The 26,669-nt window shown below is 37.7% G+C and overlaps 1 protein-coding gene across 4 annotated transcripts in view; it reads right to left on the bottom strand.

The window, feature by feature from the left end:
• LOC125241602 (uncharacterized protein CG7065-like) overlaps positions 1-26,669 on the bottom strand; it is a 161,195-nt gene that overhangs the window by 57,204 nt on the left and 77,322 nt on the right. For all 4 annotated transcript variants that reach the window (XM_048150161.1, XM_048150160.1, XM_048150163.1 and 1 more), the window contains 2 exons: positions 25,781-25,955; positions 8,177-8,495 (listed from right to left, as the gene is read on the bottom strand). In XM_048150161.1, the coding sequence (XP_048006118.1) occupies positions 8,177-8,495; positions 25,781-25,955 (494 nt within the window). The remainder of the gene's footprint in view (positions 1-8,176; positions 8,496-25,780; positions 25,956-26,669) is intronic.

Here is a 26,669-nt window from a genome sequence, read left to right as displayed (position 1 = left end):
TTTAGTCGCAATTTGAAAGAACCTATAGTAATGCTCTGTCGGATTGGAGGTGGAAGATTATTCCAGCACTTCGTGGCAGCGTAACGAAAGCTGCCACGAAATGCAGCAGTTCTGTGCCTTGGGCAGAGCAGTCTGGGAGCATGTCTTATGTGGTGATGGACGGTCAATTTCTCAAATAAATACACCGGCTTTTTACTGACACAGATACCAAAAAGGAGCGAGGCGAAATGTAACATGCGTCGATTACTCATGTTTAACAGTTTGTTACTACTCAGGTATGGGCTTATGTGTGTCCGAGGTGGTATTGGGAAGCAAAAGCGAGCACACGCATTTTGCAGTCGTTGAACGATTCTTTTTGTACGAGATAGTAAACAGTTCCCATATACCGTATCCGCGTAATTAAGTTTAGACAGAATTAGAGTATCGCAAAGCTTCACACGCATGTCTACACTTAAATAATTTCGCACCCTGTAAAGAACTGTTAACCTGTAGAAGCAATTTCTGACCGTTTCAACGACATGGTTTTCAAAGTGCAAGGAACTGTCCATAAGGATGCCTAAGTTACGGGCTTCTGAGACCATGTCTACCTTCTGACCTGTAATGTTCACGCTCGGGTTTAAAGCGTTGATTCTGTTCACTTGTTTTCTTGAACCTAACACCAGAAACTTGGATTTTGAAGGATTAAGCACCAAACTGTTCATTTTTGACCAGCTAGCAATACGATGCAAGTCTTCGTTTAATTTATCGACTGCCTCTTTAGTGTCTTCTGGTTTAAAAGATATAAAGATTTGAATATCATCGGCATATACATGAAATTTGCAATGACGTATGTTTTTTACAATATCTGAACTGTAGAGGCTGTATAACACAGGACCGAGAATGGAGCCTTGTGGAACTCCTCTGGACACTGGGAGTAATTCAGATGATACACTAGAACCGTCAACGCCGCGCACTTCAACAAACTGTGATCGGTTCGATAAATAACTCGCAAACCAGTTTATGGTACTGTTACTAAAACCATAATAAACTAATTTAGACAGAAGAACGGACGTGTTTATACTATCGAAGGCACGAGAGAAATCTAGTAGTGCCAATATTGATCCCTTGCCTTCGTCTTGTGCAGTTAGGATTTCATCAACTACATCCAACAGAGCTGTAGAGGTACTGTGACCTTTTCTGAAACCTGACTGTCTTTCTGGTAATATTTGGCAGCATTCAAGAAATTCAGTTAACTGCATACATACGGCCTTTTCTAGTACTTTAGAAAGGAGAGGTAGTATGCTTATTGATCTCAGGTCCTTGTAATCGGATGGATGAAGTATTTTAGGGATAGGCTTAACAGACGCAACTTTCCACAGCTGCGGAAAGACATTTGTTTCTATAGATTTATTTACGATTTTTGTGATTGTCGATAAAGTTCTTGGGAGGGTCAGAATTACCATGTCCAGAGATATGCCATCTACCCCAGTAGCGTTCGTTTTTAATGATTTGATAATTTTTGCAACTGTTGTTTCATCTACAGGGTTTAAGTTAAACTCATGTGGACCATGGCGATTAGATTCGAGAGAAATTATATATGGTAAATCAAAGTTATTATTGCCAGGTATGTTAAGGAAATAGGAGTTTATACAATCAGGATCATTGAGATGGGTCGGTAATTCAGTGTGTTGTGATTTGAAGTCTACTAAGTTGTGTTTGATATTTTTCCAAAGTTTTGTAGGGTTATTAAGGTTTTTATTTACATGGTACTGGAAATAAGCTGATTGTTCATAATGGAGTGAAATATTTACTAGGCTTTTCAAATCTTTGTAATATTTTTTATGGAAGTCCAATTTCGTGCGGTGATATTTAGTGTGAGCTAGGTCTCGTAGGCGCATCATCTCCCTTATATTAGAAGTGATCCAAGGGTAACTATTTTCCTTAATATATACTTTTTGTAAAGGAGCATATGTATCAAACACATTCGTCAAGCAATAATTAAACTGAGCCACCATCTCGTCGACGCTGCCCTTCACCATTTCTTCCCAGTCTATAACATTGATAGTCATATTAAACTTATCTAGGTCAATATTTTTAATAGGTCTGTATAAAAACATTTTCGAAGGTGGCTTAACTTTTTTAACATTTAGTTGGCAGGTAATAAAAGCATGACTGCTGAGGTCAGGGATGTAATTAACGGACACATTTGATTCTATATCATGACAGAAGAACGGACGTGTTTATACTATCGAAGGCACGAGAGAAATCTAGTAGTGCCAATATTGATCCCTTGCCTTCGTCTTGTGCAGTTAGGATTTCATCAACTACATCCAACAGAGCTGTAGAGGTACTGTGACCTTTTCTGAAACCTGACTGTCTTTCTGGTAATATTTGGCAGCATTCAAGAAATTCAGTTAACTGCATACATACGGCCTTTTCTAGTACTTTAGAAAGGAGAGGTAGTATGCTTATTGATCTCAGGTCCTTGTAATCGGATGGATGAAGTATTTTAGGGATAGGCTTAACAGACGCAACTTTCCACAGCTGCGGAAAGACATTTGTTTCTATAGATTTATTTACGATTTTTGTGATTGTCGATAAAGTTCTTGGGAGGGTCAGAATTACCATGTCCAGAGATATGCCATCTACCCCAGTAGCGTTCGTTTTTAATGATTTGATAATTTTTGCAACTGTTGTTTCATCTACAGGGTTTAAGTTAAACTCATGTGGACCATGGCGATTAGATTCGAGAGAAATTATATATGGTAAATCAAAGTTATTATTGCCAGGTATGTTAAGGAAATAGGAGTTTATACAATCAGGATCATTGAGATGGGTCGGTAATTCAGTGTGTTGTGATTTGAAGTCTACTAAGTTGTGTTTGATATTTTTCCAAAGTTTTGTAGGGTTATTAAGGTTTTTATTTACATGGTACTGGAAATAAGCTGATTGTTCATAATGGAGTGAAATATTTACTAGGCTTTTCAAATCTTTGTAATATTTTTTATGGAAGTCCAATTTCGTGCGGTGATATTTAGTGTGAGCTAGGTCTCGTAGGCGCATCATCTCCCTTATATTAGAAGTGATCCAAGGGTAACTATTTTCCTTAATATATACTTTTTGTAAAGGAGCATATGTATCAAACACATTCGTCAAGCAATAATTAAACTGAGCCACCATCTCGTCGACGCTGCCCTTCACCATTTCTTCCCAGTCTATAACATTGATAGTCATATTAAACTTATCTAGGTCAATATTTTTAATAGGTCTGTATAAAAACATTTTCGAAGGTGGCTTAACTTTTTTAACATTTAGTTGGCAGGTAATAAAAGCATGACTGCTGAGGTCAGGGATGTAATTAACGGACACATTTGATATAGACTTGTTGCAGCAGATAACATCAATGAGAGTTTCACTGTGTTCTGTAAAGTGCGTCGGCTCAGTTACATATTGTGATAAGTGCATATAGTTTAAAAAGTTGGTTAGTTTCCTTGTATTGGGCTCACGTTCGTTCAAAACATTAATATTAAAATCGCCTAACAGAATAATATAATCGAACATGGCAAAAGTGGTTAAAGAATCAGTAAGTGCATCCAGAAATGTGTCAACATTAAACCAGGGAGGTCGATACGCAGTTCCTACAGCCAGTCTAAGACCACCGATATTGAGACTTAGCCACATCTGTTCAACTAATGGCGCTTCGGGGTGCTGCAGCCGTCGCGCGGTGAGGCCGCGCCGCAGGTACATGCCGACGCCGCCGCCGCGCGCGCGCCCGCTCGCGGCGTCGCGCGGCACGTGCCGCAGCCGGTAGCCCGGCGGCGCAGGCGCGCGGGCCTCTTGCCCGGCTCTCAACCATGTCTCACTTATGGCCATTATATCTACATCATAGCGTGCCATGGCAACAAGAAACTCACTATGTCGTGTACTAAGCGAACCAGGGTTTAAAAATCCAAGGGTCAGTTTTTTATTTTTAATAAATTGTATAACAAAAGAGAATAATATTTCACAATATTTACTGTGAAGTAGGTACAGTCTTAACTGTGAAGCATGTCTCCAGTCCAAAATCTTAAAACAAAATGATTCTAGGTGCGCGTACCTGTATATCGAGTATAAGTATGTACTATTACCATTTATGCAAACAACAAATAAGTACCGGTTATATTTATTTGAGAGATGACTGGAATTTATTGGTAACCTATCATGCTTTGCCAGGTCTATAATGTAGTTTACATAGGAGATAAGTGAATAAATAAAACAAACAGTTGTATACCATGCCGTACTTATTTTTAAATAAATATATGTTTCGATAAGCATGCTATTGTAGTATAATGTATATATATGGTTAAATTGATATAGATAATATGTCGTCCAGTGAACCGTCCGTACCAGTAATACATAGGCTGCCTTGAATATAAACTTAGGATTACAAAGAACATGCGAAATTATTTTAGCACAGATAGTGGCACTTAATTTAAAATATACCTGTAGACTATAGTAGTAACAATGATTATCACTTGATAAGTATACTGTTGCTTTTGTTATTATAATATACAGAGTTAAACACTTTAAATACTGCCAGTAGGCTCCAAACCAAAAACCTGATGCAGTTCAGCTTCTGTGCGAATACGGCGCGGGGAGTATTTTTGACTACTTTGCACATAAATGGCACCGTCACGTGTCCACGGGTGACGCCACTCTAGACGTCTAGATTCCTGGCGGGCCAAGAAAAGCAACCTTCTGTTTGCTTTTGTGAGTCGCTCATTAATGTAGAATTGACAGGTTTGATCGCTGTCCGCTCCGGGTAGCTGGAATCCCTTGGTGTTAGCGCCGCGCCGCTCGCGCGCCGCCCGCAGCAGTCGCTCGCGCAGCTCTCGTCGCACCAGGCGCAGTGCTAGCGACCGCGGCCGCACGTTATCGCCGTTGTCACGCCTTGCACCAACTCTCGTTGCACTGACAATTTCTTGTTGTTGTATAGTGACTTCAAGTTTGCTGCCGATAAGCATCACTAGGTTAACCGTGTCTTCACCGCTACTTTCCGGTATTCCCGATATTTCTAGGTCATTTAGCAGAAGTTCTTGGTCGCGACGGTCTAATTGTACTTTGAGCTGTTCTATGGTGTCCGCTAGTGCACTCGGTTCGTCATAGGATTTCTGACTGAGGGTTGATTCCACAGCAGAGACTCGGTCCTCCACGGAGTCCATACGTGAGCTTAAATTGGAGAAAGTGTGTGAAAGTCCGTCGATTTTTTTATACAGCTTTTCTAAACACTTATCAATCATAACTTGAAATGTAGCAGTTAAATCACATTTTAACTTTTCAAAATCATTTGTGGGCGCGTCGCAACTGTCCGGTATATTTTGAAGCAGGCCGTCCTGTGGAGTCTGGTCCTGTAGTGTCTGTGGCGGGCTGGGTCCCTCTGCAGGTGAGGAGTGATTGCATCGCACTGGTGTATTTGTATTACCGACTTTAGGTTGCTTATTTTGACATTCCGGGCACTTCCATTCAGCGCGTTTGCTGATTTCCATTTGCTTGACTTGTTTTTCGCTGAAACCCGCACATTCCAAATCGTACACTTTCTTGCACTTCGAGTTCGAACAACATAAAAACAGTCTGGTTTTAATTGCCAGCTGACAGCCAGCGCAGGTTTTTACAGACATGTTGTTGGTTGTTATAGGTGGCATACCTATTGATTAAAAGTGATGTTGTTTTAATGAGTCCAGCGAGGGTAAGCAAATAACTATTAGTCCTAGCTATTGCTTTAAAACACAAATAACTGGCGATTTTATGTCCGATTTGTTACACAAAACACTGATTATAGTTATTTGACTATTATTTTACACGAATATTCGCGCACAGCGGTACTTAAGTATTTTTTGAGATTAAAAGCGTAAGAGCAATAAATTTCGCGTCCGCTCAGGTGCTATCTCGCACTACCCTCTTCCTTTTTGGTATACTCTTGGGTCGTAACGTTCGTTTTTCGTCACGTTCCTAAAGGGCCTGGCCGGACTGCCATGGTAAAATCGCCCCTGGCTAAATATGAAATATTGATATGCAGGATTATTCGTATTGTTACTACATGTACTACTACTGGATATTATGCCTCAAACTGTTTCCGTTTACGAAAAAAATTAAAAAAAAGAAATTTTGTTTTTTATTTTTTTCTTTAAAACCGCGTATCCGATTGAGTTGTTCTTTGGATATTTTATAGATATATTAGGGATACATCAATAAAAAAAAATTAACTTCCTGACTTTTTGTTAAGTACATTTTTTTTTTAATTTATGTTTTAAATATTTTTTTTTACCACATACGAGTTAGCGACACCTACTATATTTTTATATAATAATCGCCATTTTATACTCTATTACATATATTTTTATCAAAAATATTAGTTTGGATCAACAATGTCAAAATAAGTTATTTATATATTACTAGTATTACCCTTTAGTACGTTGCTCCTGGAAAGTGATGTATGAAAATTTTGGCATAATTAATGGAAGATTTTTTTTTAATTGGGATATGTAGATTATAGGCCGAAGTTATTTTTCATCAACCCTCCCCACCCCTCCCCCCTCTGCGTCACCCCTCTACCCCCCCTTAAAGAGCCGAAAATGCGATTTTTCTCGATTTCTGACAAAACCGAATGACGATACAGAAAAAGCGTGTAGGAACGAAGTAATCCTTAATAAATTTACTACAACGCTACGGTGTCGCTAACTCGTATGTGGTAAAAAAAAAATATTTAAAACATAAATTAAAAAAAAAATGTACTTAACAAAAAGTCAGGAAGTTAATTTTTTTTTATTGATGTATCCCTAATATATCTATAAAATATCCAAAGAACAACTCAATCGGATACGCGGTTTTAAAGAAAAAAATAAAAAACAAAATTTCTTTTTTTAAATTTTTTTCGTAAACGGAAACAGTTTGAGGCATAATATCCAGTAGTAGTACATGTAGTAACAATACGAATAATCCTGCATATCAATATTTCATATTTAGCCAGGGGCGATTTTACCATGGCAGTCCGGCCAGGCCCTTTGTCCGATTCTGCTTTCGTCAGCCATTCTAATCCGCCTCGTTCTTTACTCGTAATATTCTTCTTTCGGCATGTTTGCTGTTAAATCTATGTTTTTCGTGTTTTTCATAGTCTTAGCATTAGGTCGGTAGTACCAACTTAAAATACCTACGTCCAAATACGAATTGACGAAAAAATTTTGAGTCGAGATAAGAAAAAGGCCAAACAACTCATTATGTGATTATGGCCAAAGAGGATAATGACTGACTGCAGACTAAGGGCCGGTTGCATCAAACCGTCTGTCACCGTTAAAGCGTTCGTTAAGACGATACGGTAGGGGTCAATTCTCCTTACAAACGCTCTCGACTATTTCCTCCCTGGTTTTTAAAGATAGAGCAATGATTTTTTCAACACAAATTGTTATTATTTTTATCTGTATCGGACCGTTTTGATTTTTTTGATATTCTGCTTTATAAAGACTCTAGAGCCTATCAAAAATTTCCAAAAACGGCCTTTTTCATTGTGGCGCAAAAAAAGGTGTGATACTCAAGATTGGTAAAAATTAACCAAAAAAGCTTAACGGTCCGACATAGATTATTTCATTGTTATTCAGATTCTCAAATTTCGTTCCGATTGATTAAGTTTTGAAGGAGGAAAGAGTCGAGAGCGGAACCTCGATTTTAAAGATATTTTTGAAATATCTTTTGACTGAGTTGTTCTTAATGGACATTTTTTTTTTCGATAAATCTAGTTAATAACACTTGTATATTTAACTAAAATTCCCAAGTTGAAAGGGGGGCTCATTTCCATTTTAGCATTTTCGCTACCGTATCCTCTTTAAATTTTATTGTATGGGAAGTTCCATAGACGTCTGCTGCTTGACGATGTGTCTGTCAAATGTGGTTGATGCAACTGGCCCTAAGTTGACGAATGAAGAATAGCTGGCTAAAGCAGAATTGGACAAATTTAGGAACGAGGCGAAAAACGAACGAGACGACCCAAGAGTATACCGGTGTTTTAGTCTTAAAATAGAATGTGATCAAGAATATGCTGTTAAAATTTTTCGGTTTCCTCATGTTACAGTGTGTATATTAAAGGCGCCATCTTTGCCTTTGGTAGGTACCAACTTCATACATCCGACATCGGATAGGATAATGTGAAAAGTGTGTTAAGTCTGACCTGCGATTGCGTCTTGGGTCCGGAGACAGAGGGCGGTGCGGCGACTTGCGGCGCTCGAGATACGGGTCGCGGCGGCGCGGCTCGGGCGAGCGCCGCCTGGCCGGCGAACGGCGCCGCGCCTCAGGCGACCTGCGCCGCTCCGCCGAACAAGCCTTTAGCTCAGGCGACCGACCTCTCATGTCGGGAGGTGAGATACAAAGTTTTCGGTAGATTTCGTTAACTACCACTTTCAATTCGGCGTCGTGCAATTCTTTCATGCGTGCTGTCCAAAACACTATCCATTCTGGCTTGAAATCGTGTTTAGATGGATCCTTGCCCTCTGTAACAAAAATAAAATATATTCAACAAACGTATGTGCCTCGTATGTACAGTCGCGTCCAGAATCAAGCGAACTAAATCGACATTAGTTTGACAAATGAAAATGATAAGTATCAGGAATAGCAAAGAATAAAATAGTCATGTATATACCTACATATGTCGATAAGTAAGATGGTGCAATTACGATCCATGTGATAAGGACAACAAACACTACAAGTATTTTTTCTATAAAAATATTGACTAATCTAATACGAACGCTAAACTATAATCAATTTATCACATAATATGTATATTAGTCTTCATTTTTAGGGTTCCGTACCAAAAAGGTACAACAGGAACCCTTATGGTGCGACTCTGTCCGTCTGTCACATTACTAAATGTCTTGAAAACTACTAATGCTATCAACTTGAAATTTAGAATAGTTGTGAAAATTGTGAACCTCTATAAATAGAAAATATATATTTATTAATTTTAATTGTAGAAAATGGCCAAAATAAAAGGGAAGCAAACTGTAAATTTTAAGTAAGTTACTAGGTTAAGTGAGGTTTCGTTAGAAAGAGCGGAAATTGAACGTAAATAAACTATTTTTCATATTTGTTTTTGTTGTGGAAAAAAAAAAGAAATTTTAAGGAACATGTAAAAATGGTTTTATGCTAAATATTACAGGAAAATTATAATCGTGTTTGTATCTTGAATACATTTTTTTAATGCACAAAAAACTTATCAGTTTTTTCTTTCAATTTATCCACTCTTACGGATGTATATCGTATTTCAAATTAGTACGAGATCATCTTCTTTCAAATAATAGTAGAGCGGCGAGAGGGTCTCGGGAAAAGTTGATGTGACTGGAGAGTATACTGCTGACAAGTGGTATCGTTGTGATCGGTACACTTTACTGAGTACGAAATAATGACTTGTCACTTTCTCAGACTGTGGGGGTTAACTATGACGTCACAAAGATCGCGGTCCCGGGTTTAATTTTTTGCCAATTTGTCTAGAACCCCTTATCCAATTTTGAAAAATGAGGTGTCGATTGAAAGCGTATAACATGCTGATTAAGATTTATTATATGTGAAAAGTATAGTTTTGTTAGTTATTTTTTAATTAACAATAATGCAAAAAATACGTTTTTTTTACTCTCTTTTTTGATTTTTGTGACTCAAAAAGGCAATGAAAACGGCCACTTAGCTAAAAAATATGTTATATAAATCATTTAACTACATTATTAAGCTATCTGTTGCTTTTTGAATTTCTACGATCGGATAATAAATGAGCAAACTACAACCACATACCTGTAGGCGGGGAGTACCGCTTGACACGCGTTCCCATACATTCGGCGTCTACCAAATTACACCTCGCGCAAAATTCGTTTCAAGCAGATATACCTCTAATCTTATTCATCGTAACCTATCAATATTGATATCATTTGAAAGCACAATTAAAGTACTTTAAAAAACAATGTCAATCATTTTTTTAAAATCAATAATCGCCAGTCTGTGGTGGTTACAAAGGAAAAAAGTGGGTATGCAATTTGACTGGTTTCCTAGGTTTGATACCCTAGACTGGTTTCCTAGTTTAAAAGGGGAGGTAAAGGTGACATATGGGTTTTTCTCTGGCCTAAAGTAAAATTCATAATCCTACGGACTAAATTGACAAATGACTGACAGGTAAAATGATACCAGGAACAGCAAAGTTAAAATAGGGAAGGGTATATGTCGATAACAATATATCGACAAGTTGTAAAGTACATACAACAGACAAGTTTAAATCAAGAATAAGTATATTAGTTTCAAATAAGAGGTACACATTTTGTAGTAGTAGTAGTAGTAGTAATCACTTTATTGTGTACAACAGATTCATATACAGTTTACAGGAACAGAGGTACAAAGGCGAACTTATCCCTATAAGGGATCTCTTCCAGCTAACAGATTAGATGAGAGGAACATTAAAGTGGGCAAGATAGACAAACTTACAGAATTACAATAAAGGTCAGAAATAAACCAAAATAATGTCCACAAGTAAATAAACTACATAAATACTAAATAATATTATGAAATAAACTACATACTTACACGAATACACAAATAAAATACGATATATAAATATATATATACATAAATATGAATATCGCAAGAAATATGTACTTCTCAAATAGGAGTATGTTCAGAAGGAATACACATAACCAGATCACGCTTGGTTGGAAAGCCAAAGCTTCTTCAAATTAGTCTTGAGTGACGCCACAGACTGAGACTGTTTGAGAGACCGAGGCAGTTCATTCCACAATTTCACCGCGCGCACCGTGAAAGACTTTGCATACGTACGTGTATTATTTGTCGGAATGGCAAGCGTAAGATTAGTGCTTGAACGTAAGCGGTGTTCACTGCCTTCAGCCAGATAGTTAAATCTCTCAGATAGGTAAGTTGGCGAACAGGGGTTATAGAGTACGTTGTACAGCAACGACAGGACACGCACATCTCTACGTCGGCGGATCGGTTTTTGATTTGTTCTATGTATCTTCGAGGTAGTGGATGGATGCCACGCATTTTTACCCACTAGTTTTAAAACATAAAAAGGTTTTCGAGCCTGTAGGTAAAAAATAAAATACCATGTCCGACGATAATCAATTATCTGTCACGCTATGGCAAGTATGTCATAAATATCTATATAATTTTCGAATAATATTATTGCTGCTTCGAAATAAAAAAAATATCTCTAATTAACGGTCTACAGACCTTTTGATCTGTCGAAATCACAGAAAAAGTTGGTATATTGATTAGACGATCAAATTGCCAATTTCATTGTCCCGTCTGGGTGCACCTTAAATCTACGATGTAATCATAATTTTAATATCGATAAGAACGACACTGGCCAAACTGTGGCAACATTCGTTCACACTTACTTGTCAATTTGGTCCGTAGGTTTATGGATTTTACTTTAAAAGCTACACAGAGGGTCAGGGGAGAAAAAACTAGGGTTTAAGTTTAGTTTTAAGTTATTTTTTCCTTTTTTTGTTGATTTTATTGTGTTAAATTTTTTTGTAATTTTATCAAGGATACACGTTGGTTTCTTTTGCTAAAAGTTGCCTTTTTTATGAGAAATGTTATGAATTTTATGGCTTTTTCCGATAGAGACTAAAATTAACTTTCAAATAAGGCCACATAGTCATACTTTTACTTATATAATATTAAGGGTATGACTATGTATCAGTAGGCCACATAGTCATACTTTTACTTATATAATATTAAGGGTATGACTATGTATCAGTATGACTATGTGGCCTTATTTGAAAGTTAATTTTAGTCTCTATCGGAAAATGCCATGAAATTCATAACATTTCTCATAAAAAAGGGAATTTTCAGCAAAAGAAACCAATGTGTATCCTTGATAAAATTACAAAAAAATTAAACACAATAAAATCAACAAATAAAAGAAAAAATAACTTAAAACTAAACTTAAACCCTAGTTTTTTTCTCCCCTGACCCTCTGTATAGCTTTTAGGCCAGAGAACAACCCATATGTCACCTTTACCTCCCCTTTTAAACTCGTCTAGGGTATCAAACCTAGGAAACCAGTCAAATTGCATACCCACTTTTTTCCTTTGTAACCACCACAGACTGGCGATTATTGATTTTATGAAAATGATTGACATTGTTTCTTAAAGTACTTTAATTGTACTTTCAAATGATACCAATATTGATAGGTTACGATGAATAAGATTAGAGGTATATCTGCTTGAAACGAATTTTGCGCGAGGTGTAATTTGGTAGACGCCGAATGTATGGGAACGCGTGTCAAGCGGTACTCCCCGCCTACAGGTATGTGGTTGTAGTTTGCTTATTTATTATCCGATCGTAGAAATTTAAAAAGCAACAGATAGCTTAATAATGTAGTTAAATGATTTATATAACATATTTTTTAGCTAAGTGGCCGTTTTCATTGCCTTTTTGAGTCACAAAAATCAAAAAAGAGAGTAAAAAAAAAGTATTTTTTGCATTATTATTAATTAAAAAATAACTAACAAAACTATACTCTTCACATATAATAAATCTTAATCAGCATGTTATACGCTTTCAATCGACACCTCATTTTTCAAAATTGGATAAGGGGTTCTAGACAAATTGGCAAAAAATTGAAACCCGGGACCGCGATCTTTGTGACGTCATAGTTAACCCCCCCACAGTCTGAGAAAGTGACAAGTCATTATTTCGTACTCAGTAAAGTCTACCGATCACAACGATACCACTTGTCAGCAGTATACTCTCCAGTCACATCAACTTCAAAACTAGACGACTTTTTTCAATTCCGCCGCCTTACTATAAAGTAAAAACTGTTAAAATCGGTTAACATTACTTAGTCGGTCCTAAAATTCTGTCACTGGCACCTTATTTTTATTTAAATTTAGAACATAATTTTAAGAAAATGTTTTTGGATTCCATTTTTGAATGTTTGACAATTATTTTAAAACAAAAAACAGTAATTTGCTGCGATTGCTGAAACCGAATAGCTGTTTTAGCGTTGCACCGCTGTGGGCAATCACCAAGTACCATTAGTCATTCAGTAGGAAATGTAAAAATGATAATCTCGCGGATAATCTCAGTAACCGTAAGCACTAGAAAGCTGAAATTTGGTACCAATATGTATATCAATCACGCCAACAAAGTGCAAAAATAAAAATTGGAAAAAAATGTTTTATTAAGGCTGCTTTCAAAAAAAACGTCAAAAGAATGTAAAATTGATAGTTTTAGTCGGTGAAATACTACACTTTCCGTTATCCAATAGATTTATTTAATTCAAGTTCCAGTTAGAGCATCTTATTATCTTGATTTTTATAAGACTGGATTTTTGAAAACTAACTCACTAAATTAATTATGAATTTTTCTCTAATGCACGTTTAGAAAAACGCACGTATAGAGCTGAATCAGTCGATCTTATTTGTAAAATTTGGACAATTTTGAATATTAAAACGTGTAAATTTATAATTCGTATATCCTGTACCACAATGATTTCAGACTAGATTTTTATTTTAAGTTTTTGAAAAAGAGTAAACTAGCCTAAGGCGAATTCAATTTTTTTCAGAAATTACCTAAAATTAAGTGACAATTTCTTTGAAAATCTACATCACATCGAAGTAAGTTTTGTACTAAATTAATCTGCAACGTTTACTTAAATTGCTGTTATGCCTTAGTGATTATAAATTGCTATTATTGATTTTTGCTAATTTTTTGAAAACGAGCCTTCACCGGTACAATTATTACCACTTTTGGACATTTTCTCATATTTTGTTAGACCAAGTAGAAAAAGTCCTATAATGTGATATATATTTATAAACTACTCGCAAAGCCCTTTAATTTGATACCACACACGGTATGATCGAGCGCTCGGTTGCGATTTCACTATTTTTAACACGAAAGCCCTCTTAAGGTACCCCCCCTATATGTAAAGTGGGGGCTGATATTTTTTTTTATTTGAACCCCAACGTGTGATATATTGTTGGATAGGTATTTAAAAATCAATAAGGGTTTACTAATATCGTTTTTTGATAATATTAATATTTTCGGAAATAATCGCTCCTAAAGGAAAAAAAAAGTGCGTCCCCCCCCCTCTAACTTTTGAACCATATGTTTAAAAAATATGAAAAAAATCACAAAAGTATTGGGTTGGCAAGAAAGTAATGAGCGATCGATTGAATTCCACATAAAATTTTTGAGAGAGTTCTAGAATCTTCTATGGTCGAAAGTATATAAAGGGCGAGTCGCACAGTTTCTCGTCAGTCATTCACTAGCTGTCGCCGAGCTAATATAAGGAAGAAAATGGACGAATTAAAAGTGCATGTAAGGCATTGCTTACTATATGAATTTCAGTCTGGCCATTCAGCCGCCGAAGCAGTGCGTAATATATGTCAGCGTGTTGCTCCTGAAGTCGTGTCTGAGGCCACGGCGAAACGATGGTTCCAGCGGTTTCGTAGTGGCGACTTTTCATTATCAGATCAACCTAAGTCTGGTCGACCGGTGAAGATTGATGTAGCCAAATTAAAAACCTTAATTGAAGGAGATCCGAGGCTAACGAGTCGTACTCTTGCTACCGAGTTAGGCTGCTCTCATGTCACCATAGAAACACATTTACACGAGTTGGGAAAAAACTACAAATACAGTGTTTGGATACCGCACGAACTTGATAGACATCAACTAAACCGCCGTGCCGATATCTGCATACAACTTCTGTCTTTTCGCCGCACATTCAACTGGTTGGACCATCTTATCACTGGAGATGAAAAATGGGTCTTATATATAAATCACACACGCAAACGTCAGTGGCTAGCTCCAAACGAAAAAGGAATAGAGGCACCAAAAACAGAGCCTCACCCGAAAAAAGTTATGCTGTCCGTTTGGTGGGATATTCATGGTATTATTCACTGGGAACTCCTACCAAGTGGAATGACTGTTACCGCATCAGTGTACTGTAATCAGCTTGAAAATTTAAACCAAAAAATCTGTCAGAATCGTCCACAGCATGCTAAAGTTTTTTCTTACACGACAATGCTCGCCCACACATTGCAAAAGTGACTCGGCTAAAGCTATTAGAGCTAGGTTGGAAAGTGATACCTCATCAACCGTACTCTCCAGACTTGGCACCTACGGATTACGCATTGTTCAGATCGCTAAGCAATGCCTTGAATGAAAAAAAGTTCGATGATCAAGCCCATCTACGACAGTACATAGCTGAGTTTTTTGAATCTAAACCTAAGAACTTCTTCGCCGATGCTATTCATTCTTTACCAGAACGATGGAGACAAGTAGTAGATAACGAATTCCGTTATATTTTTGATAAATGATTAAAATAATAAATTAAATAAAAATAACAATATTGGTTATGATTCGCTCATTACTTTCTTACCAACTCAATAGAACTTTACAAAGACTTTCTAGGAAAATTGTTTTGAACTTGATAGGTTTGATTGATTTAATTTATTTAATTGTATATTAAATAATAATAAATAATGAATAATAATTGAGCAATAAATGCGATTTTGGATAGCTACATATCGAGCCACGGGCCATCAAATATATGATGCATATATACATCAACATGCATTTAAGGGTTAAATACAGTCGATATTTATATACCAATTTATCCATAAAAAATCCAGAAGTTGTGCACTTCGCACGAGACTCAATTTTCATATTTTGTAAGAAATAACCTAATTGCAATTAGAATAGAACATATAATAATATTGACAGGATAATTGTGTCGCTTAACTTCAAACTCGGGTAAATCCATTCTGCTTTAAGGTTCATTAATCATTATGTATGAAATAGTACATTACGATACAAGTGCGTAAAAAAGGAAGTTCGAAACGAGTGGCGATAAATTAAAACACGACCGAAGGGAGTGTTTTAAATCGACACGAGTTACGAATTTCCTTTTCGCACGTGTATCGTACGACGAAGTTTCGTCCTGGCATATAATGAACCACTTCTCGCACTAGTGCGTAAAAAAAAACACCATCTCTTCTGAAAATATATAAATATAATCTGAAAAAGAATCAACCTTATAGCAGAATGGATTTACCCGAGTTTTAAGTTAAGCGACACAATTGTAAATTAGGAAGATCACCGACCCGAGACTTCTTCGTAGAGATGAGGTAATGGTCGGTAAAATACCTAATAACTATCGATAAAAAAGTATGATTTACAAAACTTGTTTTTTTTTTTCTACAACACAATTTATTTGAAATAGGTATATTTGCAGTTTTCCGACGTTTTCGTCAATCATAAAGTTGAGTTGTCCAAATCAATTATGACGAAATACACGAATGTAAGGCTAACTGATCTAACAAAGAAAAGTGATCCTAAAACATGCATTCGCCATATATATATACCAAATTAATTGATTTTAAGAACCAATACTAGTACTTGACCAAAATTAGATTATAGGATATAAAGATTTGTAATTTTAACTATAAAACTCCCGTGAGACTCATACATATTTAAAAATATCGACTTAATACGTGAGTAACCCGCTTAAAATATTTTTAAATATGTATGAGTCTCACGGGAGTTTTATAGTTAAAACTAGTTTTTTAAAGGTGCGCGGGGCCCGAGGGCCCCGCGGTGTTCTTTTTTTGTTTTTGTGCTTTGCTCTTCGTGTTTTGCTTATGCTTTTGCTTTTTGTTTTTGTGTTTTGCTTTTGCTTTTTGTTTTTGAGCTATGCTTTTTTGATTTATTGCTTTGCTTGTTTGCTTTTTTGCTTTAGCCTTTGCGTGCTTGGGAACACTCTCTGCCCGCAGCTCGGCCTGCGGCCTCGCGTGCTTGGGAGCCTGTCAGACACGCTCCGGGCCTTCGGCCCTCCGCGTAGTTACTGTGGGGGTTGTAGGGAAGTTGGAGCTTAAACACGACCCAATAGTAAAAGTGTCTTGAGAAGCTCACGACGGGCCTGCGGCCTGCGGCCTCCGGCCCGTCGTTTCGCTTCTCTAAGACACTTTTACTATTGGGTCGTGTTTAAGCTCCAACTTCCCGGTCCGCCGGCGAGCCGATCAGGGACGCTCCGGGCCTTCGGCCCTACGCGGAGCTCGGCCTTCGGCCTTCGCTGGGTTTCGAAGCTCCGCGTCGAGCCTTCGGCCCGCCGCTTCGCTTGTTAAGATACTTTTTGTTATTGTTTCGCTTGGGAGCACAGTCTGTACGCAGCTCGGCCTGCGGCCTTCGCGTGCTTGGGAGCACTCTCTGCCCGCAGCTCGGCCTGCGGCCTTCGCGTGCTTGGGAGTCTCTCAGACACGCTCCGGGCCTTCGGCCCTCCGCGTAGTTACTGTGGGGGTTGTGGGGAAGTTGGAGCTTAAACACGCCCCAATAGTAAAAGTGTCTTGAGAAGCTCGCGACGGGCCTGCGGCCTGCGGCCTCCGGCCCGTCGTTTCGCTTCTCTAAGACACTTTTACTATTGGGTCGTGTTTAAACTCCAACTTCCCGGTCCGCCGGCGAGCCGATCAGGGACGCTCCGGGCCTTCGGCCCTACGCGGAGCTCGGCCTTCGGCCTTCGCTGGGTTTCGAAGCTCCGCGTCGGGCCTTTGGCCCGCCGCTTCGCTTATTTAGATACTTTTTGTTGTTTTCTTGGGAGCACAGTCTGCACGCAGCTCGGCCTGCGGCCTTCGCGTGCTTGGGAGCACTCTGCCCGCAGCTCGGCCTGCGGCCTTCGCGTACTTGGGAGCCTGTCAGACACGCTCCGGGCCTCCGGCCCTCCGCGTAGTTACTGTGGGGATTGTAGGATTTGTAGGGAAGTTGGACCTCCGGCCTGCGGCCTCCGGCCCGCCGCGTCGCTTTTTAGACACTTTTACTTTTCTTGCTTGGGAGCACTGTCTGTACGCAGCTCGGAACTTGGACCGGAGCAATGACCGTCGGGCTGTGGAACGCTCCCTCAGGCTGGTAGGGAAATTTTACTTTGTCCCCTCTCCCCGCCGTTTTGACTTTTCCAAAAATTTTTTTTTCTCATTTCTATTTTTGGCCCCCGCTCTTACCACGTGCCAAATTTGAACGCGCTCGGACCGAAAAAAAAAAAAAAAATTCATAGTCGGCTATTTTGAAATTTTGTAAATGCCATTCGATGGACCTCAGATAACTGTACAACATTAGTTTAAGCACTATTAACCTTTTTCCTACCGTTACGGAGCTATGGGGATTTAAAAAAAAACCTCCATACAAACTGGTAGGGAAATTTGACTTTGTCCCCTCTCGCCACCGTTTTTGACTTTTCCAAATTTTTTTTTTCTCATTTCTATTTTTGGCCCCCGTTCTTACCACGTGCCAAATTTGAACGCGCTCGGACCGAAAATAAAAAAAAAAAAATTCAAAGTCGGCCATTTTGAAATTTTGTAAATGCCATTCGATGGACCTCAGATAACTGTACAACATTAGTTCAAGCACTATCAACCTTTTCTCTACCGTTACGGAGCTATGGGGATTTAAAAAAAGGACCTCCATACAAATTTCAATTAGCCTTCAAAGGGCGCCATTTTGAATTTTTCAAAATTTTCTTTTTGTATACTAATCTTAGGGTGGCTGTCTACCCGTGTGCAAAATTTCAGCGCGCTCGGACCATTTTGAAATTTTTCAAAAAAAAAAAGTCGGCCATTTTGATTTTTTTTTAATGCCATTCGATGGACCTCGGGTGACTGTATAACATTTGTTTGAGCACTTTTCACTTCTTTGTACCGTTACGGAGCTATGGTAATTAAAAGAAAAACCTCCATTCAAATTTCAATTGGCCCTCAAAGGCCGCCATTTTGAATTTTTCAAAATTTTCTTTTTGAATACTAATCTTAGCGCGACCGTCCACCCGTGTGCCTAATCTCAGCGCGCTAGGACCATTTTGAAAATTTTCAAAAAAAAAAGTCGGCCATTTTGATTTTTTTTTAATGCAACTTTTTTCTACTCGGATACCTGTATGACATTTGGTCGAGCACCCCCCGGCTATCTCTTACGGTTTAAAAGTTGCCATACAAAATAAAAGTGGCCAGTTTTCCCACATTTGTAGCACTTTTCAATTTTTTTTATTTCATTCGAATCGAGGCCGCTTGGAGATTCTACGACCAAAATTTGAGCACTCCACGATAAATTTGAAAAATCGTCAAAAAAAAAAGTCGGCCATTTTGAAAAAAAAATGGCGGCGTCAAAAACTGCCCAGGGTCCTCTATGACATTTGGTCGAACACTCCCCGGCTAACTCCAGCCGTTTGGCCAGGCCGTCCAACATTTTTTTACCCGGAACCGGTAGACCGACGGTCTGATCTATCCGGGGTCGCAGGACCAAACTCTATACGACCACACCAAACACTGCCACCTTCAAATCCCCCTTCTGCCCATTTTTTGAAAAATGTCAGTCGGGTTGTAGCTTTATATTATATAGATTACAAATCTTTATATCCTATAATCTAATTTTGGTCAAGTACTAGTATTGGTTCTTAAAATCAATTAATTTGGTATATATATATATATATATATATATATATGGCGAATGCATGTTTTAGGATCACTTTTCTTTGTTAGATCAGTTAGCCTTACATTCGTGTATTTCGTCATAATTGATTTGGACAACTCAACTTTATGATTGACGAAAACGTCGGAAAACTGCAAATATATCTATTTCAAATAAATTGTGTTGTAGAAAAAAAAAACAAGTTTTGTAAATCATACTTTTTTATCGATAGATATTAGGTATTTTACCGACCATTACCTCATCTCTACGAAGAAGTCTCGGGTCGGTGATCTTCCTAATTTACAATTGTGTCGCTTAACTTAAAACTCGGGTAAATCCATTCTGCTATAAGGTTGATTCTTTTTCAGATTATATTTATATATTTTCAGTAGAGATGGTGTTTTTTTTTTTCGCACTAGTGCGAGAAGTGGTTCATTATATGCCAGGACGAGACTTCGTCGTACGATACACGTGCGAAAAGGAAATTCGTAACTCGTGTCGATTTAAAACACTCCCTTCGGTCGTGTTTTAATTTATCGCCACTCGTTTCGAACTTCCTTTTTTACGCACTTGTATCGTAATGTACTATTTCATACATAATGATTAATGAACCTTAAAGCAGAATGGATTTACCCGAGTTTGAAGTTAAGCGACACAATTATCCTGTCAATATTATTATATGTTCTATTCTAATTGCAATTAGGTTATTTCTTACAAAATATGAAAATGGAGTCTCGTGCGAAGTGCACAACTTCTGGATTTTTTATGGATAAATTGGTATATAAATATCGACTGTATTTAACCCTTAAATGCATGTTGATGTATATATGCATCATATATTTGATGGCCCGTGGCTCGATATGTAGCTATCCAAAATCGCATTTATTGCTCAATTATTATTCATTATTTATTATTATTTAATATACAATTAAATAAATTAAATCAATCAAACCTATCAAGTTCAAAACAATTTTCCTAGAAAGTCTTTGTAAAGTTCTACTTTTGTGATTTTTTTCATATTTTTTAAACATATGGTTCAAAAGTTAGAGGGGGGGGACGCACTTTTTTTTTCCTTTAGGAGCGATTATTTCCGAAAATATTAATATTATCAAAAAACGATATAAGTAAACCCTTATTGATTTTTAAATACCTATCCAACAATATATCACACGTTGGGGTTCAAATAAAAAAAAAATCAGCCCCCACTTTACATATAGGGGGGGTACCCTAATAAAACATTCTTTCCAATTTTTATTTTTGCACTTTGTTGGCGTGATTGATATACATATTGGTACCAAATTTCAGCTTTCTAGTGCTTACGGTTACTGAGATTATCCGCGGACGGACGGACGGACAGACAGACATGGCGAAACTATAAGGGTTCCTAGTTGACTACGGAACCCTAAAAACAGGACGATGGCGATTTTTAGTATATAATTTAGGCAGATTTTTTCGGAGTTAGTAATTAGTTTATGTTTAAACATTTTATCATAAAGGTTTCACAAATAGTGTACCTTTTTAATACTTGTAATTTAAAAAAAATAAAACTTACCAATTACGATATATTTATATAAATAAGATTTGGCCTATTTAACTTCTAACACTGATTTAGTATAAAAATCGATCTTAAATATTTTTTTTATTATTTTTCCCAGCGTCAGAAAACCATTGTCTATCACATATATGAATATCTCGTTAAAAGAAAAATTCATGCATTTAAGGGTTAAAACCACATTAGGCAACTTCTTAAACAGCATTTCTACCCACCAACAAATTTCAAATCGATTGCATTCGATCACATAAATCGATTTCGATGACGTATGTATGACAAGAAATTTTCATTTAAATAATAAGAACAGTAATACAAAAATATTAAGACCCCTTATTCCTTAGAGCGCTCATCAATTTCACGAAACGGCCATCGATTCAACGCAGACACGAATAATCTTGATAGTTTTGAATTAAATTGCTAATAACATAATTTTCAATTTTATATGGGGACTCTTTATTTAATTTCATATTCATGGTATGGTAGTAGTAAATAAGGTATATGAATGTAGTAAAAGTATAGTATTAGTCTACATGTACATATATAAATTCAGGTTTCCTAATTGATTGATTCAACAACCAACACCGCTGAGCCGAAACTACGAAAGCTAGAAAGTCGAAATTTGTATAGATTGCATTAACAAAATTTCGAAGAGATAAGAATCGATTATGAAAATTTACACCCCTAGTAGAGGGAAAAAGGGGGTGAAAGTTTGTAGCGGGATCAATTTGTTTTTTTTTTTATTAGGAAAATTTTAGTTAGGAACTTGAAATTAGAGAATAGTTTAATAGTGATTTCTGTTTTTTAGGGTTCAGTAGTCAACTAGGAACTCTTATAGTTTCGCCATGTCTGTCTGTGCATCCGTCCGTCCGTCCGTCCGTCCGTCCGCGGATAATCTCAGTAACCGTAAGCACTAGAAATCTGAAATTTAGTAACAATATGTATATCAATCACGTCAACAAAGTGCAAAAATAAAAAATGGAAAAAAATGTTTTATTAGGGTACCCCCCCCCCCCCCTACATGTAAAGTGGGGGCTGATTTTTTTTTCATTCCAACCCCAACGTGTGATATATTTTTGGATAGGTATTTAAAAATGAATAAGGGTTTACTAAGATCGTTTTTTGATAATATTAATATTTTCGGAAATTATCACAGTTATAGTGACTTTCATATTTTTATAAGAACAGCATGCACTTACGTCCAGAACAATGACATTTGGTGCATTGGAACTGCTCATGATGTGTCACTTTTTAACCGTCGCCTCAAATCTGAGAGATTTGAGGCGAGGTTCTCAATTCGTCTGTATGTTTATTTTTTTTTTCATTTTTTTATGTTTGTTCCTCGATATCTCCGTTGTTACTGGACCGATTTAAAAAAAAAACATTGAATGTATATGAATACAGATAAAAAAAAAGTAGTAGATAAAAAAAAATCTGCTCCCTCTTTACATGTAGGGGTACCCTAATAAAACATTTATTATTATTAACGACCTTCCACATATTTATAATGAGCCCAAACATGATGGGGTTATGATGAGGAGAATAGCAGTTCTGTTGACCACCTCCTGACTCCATCATGAGAACTTGGACCTCGTCTAGTTCATGATGCTCGTCAGCCCAAATCGAATGAGCCCGAACATGATGGGGTTATGATGAGGAGAATAGCAGTTCTGTTGGCCACCTCCTGACTCCATCATGAGACCCTGGACCTCATCTAGTTCGATGGTGCTCGTCAGCCCAAATCTAATGACCCCAAACATGATGGGGTTATGATGAGGAGAATAGCAGTTCTGTTGACCACCTCCTGACTCCATCATGAGACCTTGGACCTCATCTAGTTCGATGGTGCTCGTCAGCCCAAATCTAATGAGCCCAAACATGATGGGGTTATGATGAGGAGAATAGCAGTTCTGTTGACCACCTCCTGACTCCATCATGAGACCTTGGACCTCATCTAGTTCGATGGTGCTCGTCAGCCCAAATCTAATGAGCCCGAACATGATGGGGTTATGATGAGGAGAATAGCAGTTCTGTTGGCCTCCTGCTGACCCCGTCATGAGACCTTGGACCTCATCTAGTTCGATGGTGCTCGTCAGCCCAAATCTAATGAGCCCAAACATGATGGGGTTATGATGAGGAGAATAGCAGTTCTGTTGACCACCTCCTGACTCCATCATGAGACCTTGGACCTCATCTAGTTCGATGGTGCTCGTCAGCCCAAATCTAATGAGCCCAAACATGATGGGGTTATGATGAGGAGAATAGCAGTTCTGTTGACCACCTCCTGACCCCATCATGAGACCCTGGACCTCATCTAGTTCGATGGTGCTCGTCAGCCCAAATCTAATGAGCCCAAACATGATGGGGTTATGATGAGGAGAATAGCAGTTCTGTTGACCACCTCCTGAATCCATCATGAGACCTTGGACCTCATCTAGTTCGATGGTGCTCGTCAGCCCAAATCTAATGAGCCCGAACATGATGGGGTTATGATGAGGAGAATAGCAGTTCTGTTGGCCACCTCCTGACCCCGTCATGAGACCTTGGACCTCATCTAGTTCGATGGTGCTCGTCAGCCCAAATCTAATGAGCCCAAACATGATGGGGTTATGATGAGGAGAATAGCAGTTCTGTTGACCACCTCCTGACTCCATCATCATGAGAACCAGAACCTCATCCTGGTCCCAAAATATAATAATAATTCAAACTCTCAACAAACTTCACGTATAACTTAAAATCCAAAATCATATGAAAAGCATGTCGAATGCTAAAATTGCATAAGGTGTAAAAAGGATCAAGATTTGTTTAGTCGCAGTTTACGGCACTTCTCGGAACTATCGAGCTGCTTACGAAAGCTAGGTGCGCCAGACGATCAAACGCAGGTCCGTTGTCTTCGAGCGCTCGGCGCAGACTGAGCGGGCTCGCGTTTAGAGATGTGTCAACCCGGTTTGCCAACCCGGTTCAAACCGAGTTAGGCTCAACTCGGCCCGACTCGGTTTGACAGTTCACCAAACCGGTTCCAACGAGCAGACGGAACGCAGCCGAACGAACGTACCGATCGGTCCCACTCCCACATGACTCGACTCGAAAATGTTGATAACGTTTGCGATATTTTCGGTTTGGCACATCTCTACTCGCGTTAGCACAGTGTCTTTTATTCGAATTTTAGGTGTTTTAAAAACATATCTATCGACAGAAAGGTATGTCTTATATGTATGATTTTTTTCTTATAGGTTAAAAAGAAGTTCTAGTTTAGGATAATATTATTTAAGAGTTACAAAAAATGCAGGAATCGCAGGAAAAATACATAATGTAAACCTCTTTTTATAGAAAAAATGGGGAGGATACGGAAGGTTATTTATCCACCATTTCAAGTAAATCTTAAAATGTCAAAGTATTAGCTAACTCGTACAGGATATAACAAATAGGATTGTGATCATTTATTACCCCAAATAACATTTTTAACAGCACAATCACGATTCTAAACGAGCTATCCCACTACGAAATTTGAAAACGTCTTCCGAAAAAACTGATTTTTCGGAAGTATAAAAAGACATATTTTAAAGTAGTACCAATTGACTTTCTAGCTTAAGATATGTACTTTTAGGAACATTATCATTTTTTAGGGTTCCGTAGCCAAAATGGCAAAAACGGAACCCTTATAGTTTCGTCATGTCCGTCTGTCCGTCTGTCCGTCTGTCACAGCCGATTTACTCGGAAACTATAAGTACTACAGTGATGAAATTTGATGGGAATATGTGTTGTATGAACCGCTACAAAATTATGACACTAAATAGTAAAAAAAAGAATTGGGGGTGGGGCCCCCATACATGTAACTGAGGGATGAAATTTTTTTTTTCGATGTACATACCCGTGTGGGGTATCAATGGAAAGGTCTTTTAAAATGATATAAAGTTTTCTAAAAACATTTTTCTTAAAGTGAACGGTTTTTGAGATATCAGCTCTCAAAGTCGTAAAAAGTATGTCCCCCCCCCCTCTATTTTTATAACTACGGGGTATAAAATTCTAAAAAAAATAGAGGTGATGCATGCTAATTAACTCTTTCAACGATTTTTGGTTTGATCAAAGTATCTCTTATAGTTTTTGAGATAGGTTGATTTAACTGTAATTTTGGCAGGTGTATAAATTGACATAATAAGTTTATTATATTTGCTGCTACGGAACCCTTTGTGCGCGAGCCCGACTCGCACTTGTTTTTAATAATCATTTATAGTTTCTTTATAATTTTGAATGAAAAAGGTTCTATTTTGCAAAAAACGCTCGTCTTTAGGAATAAGGCCTCTTAAAATTACTTACAAATGGAATGTTATGGCATCTTTTTGTAAACTTAAGGTATTTGAGCGCTTATTACAAGTGTTCACAGCACACGCGGGCATTTTTAATTACCAGTGATATGTGTCGTGGCGATTCTGTGAATGAGCATGAATCGATAGTGAAATTGTATTAACGTGACTTTATGAACATTTGTTCAAGTTTTTTGGCAGAGGGGTAAGTCACTGAAAGGCTACTCTAGTCTATATTTCCTCCGAGTGCCAAGACGATACCATAAGGCTAGCCTCACAATAAGTTATCAGATCTCATGTAGAGTCAAGCTTCCAACTCTACTAACTCTGCGCCAGCAGTAAAACCAGCTAAGTGAGGGCTTTACCTTTTACCTGCTATAAGTAGGTATAATGAATATAATGATCATTCCATTTCAACTACTTCTGCTGCTGACTGCAAATACGATTGGCTAGTGTACACGGTAATACTGACCAGCTTGTATTTCCTTGTACCGCCTATTCCAAAACTTCTTCCACTCCTCGGGGTAGAGCGGATGCTTCTCCGGGTTCTTCTCGTGATAGGCGAGGGTTTTCTGCGCCGACTCTTCAGCAATCATGCGCTTGTCCTCCGCCAGCTTCAGCTTGTATGCATAATTCGGCGGTCTCTGCTGCTTAACAAACAACAACAATTGTGTCGCTTAACTTCAAAAGTGGGTAAATCCATTCTGCTATAAGGTTGATTATCTTTAAGATCATATTGTATTTTTTATATAATCAACCTTATAGCAGAACGGATTTACCCACTTTTGAAGTTAAGCGACACAATTACAAGAAGATATACAGGGTGTAAAGATAAGTCGGGCCCTGAAGGGAAACTACCTCTTTATGTACTATCTCGGTATTTTTTTTTACATTTTCCTTCAAAATTCTTTTTTTTTTTCACAACAAAAAAAAATTAAATAAAATAAATAATTAAAAAATTAAAAACACGACTGCAGTTTTAAAGCGAACTGAAAAGATGAAAATAATTTTTAGACATGCTGGTCAATCAACTTGATTAATATAAAATGGAATAATGAGTGTTTAGTCAGGTTCAAAATTAGCTAAATCAAAAGTTAATCTCATGAAGGATATTGTGACCGTACCTGGATATTTTATTTAAATTGCAGTCGGGGGACAATGGACAAGAACCTGACATGAAGGTCCCCCGACTGCAATCAAAATAAAATATCCAGGTACGGTCACGATATCCTATCCATGAGATTAACTTTTGATTTAGCTAATTTTGAACCTGACTAAACACTCATTATTCCATTTTATATTAATCAAGTTGACTGACCAGCATGTCTAAAGATTATTTTCATCTTTTCAGTTCGCTTTAA

Source organism: Leguminivora glycinivorella, chromosome Z (genome assembly GCF_023078275.1).
Source record: "Leguminivora glycinivorella isolate SPB_JAAS2020 chromosome Z, LegGlyc_1.1, whole genome shotgun sequence".
Taxonomy (NCBI): domain Eukaryota; kingdom Metazoa; phylum Arthropoda; class Insecta; order Lepidoptera; family Tortricidae; genus Leguminivora; species Leguminivora glycinivorella.
Note: the sequence above shows the minus strand (reverse complement) of the source record. Positions and strands in the feature narration are given on the sequence as shown.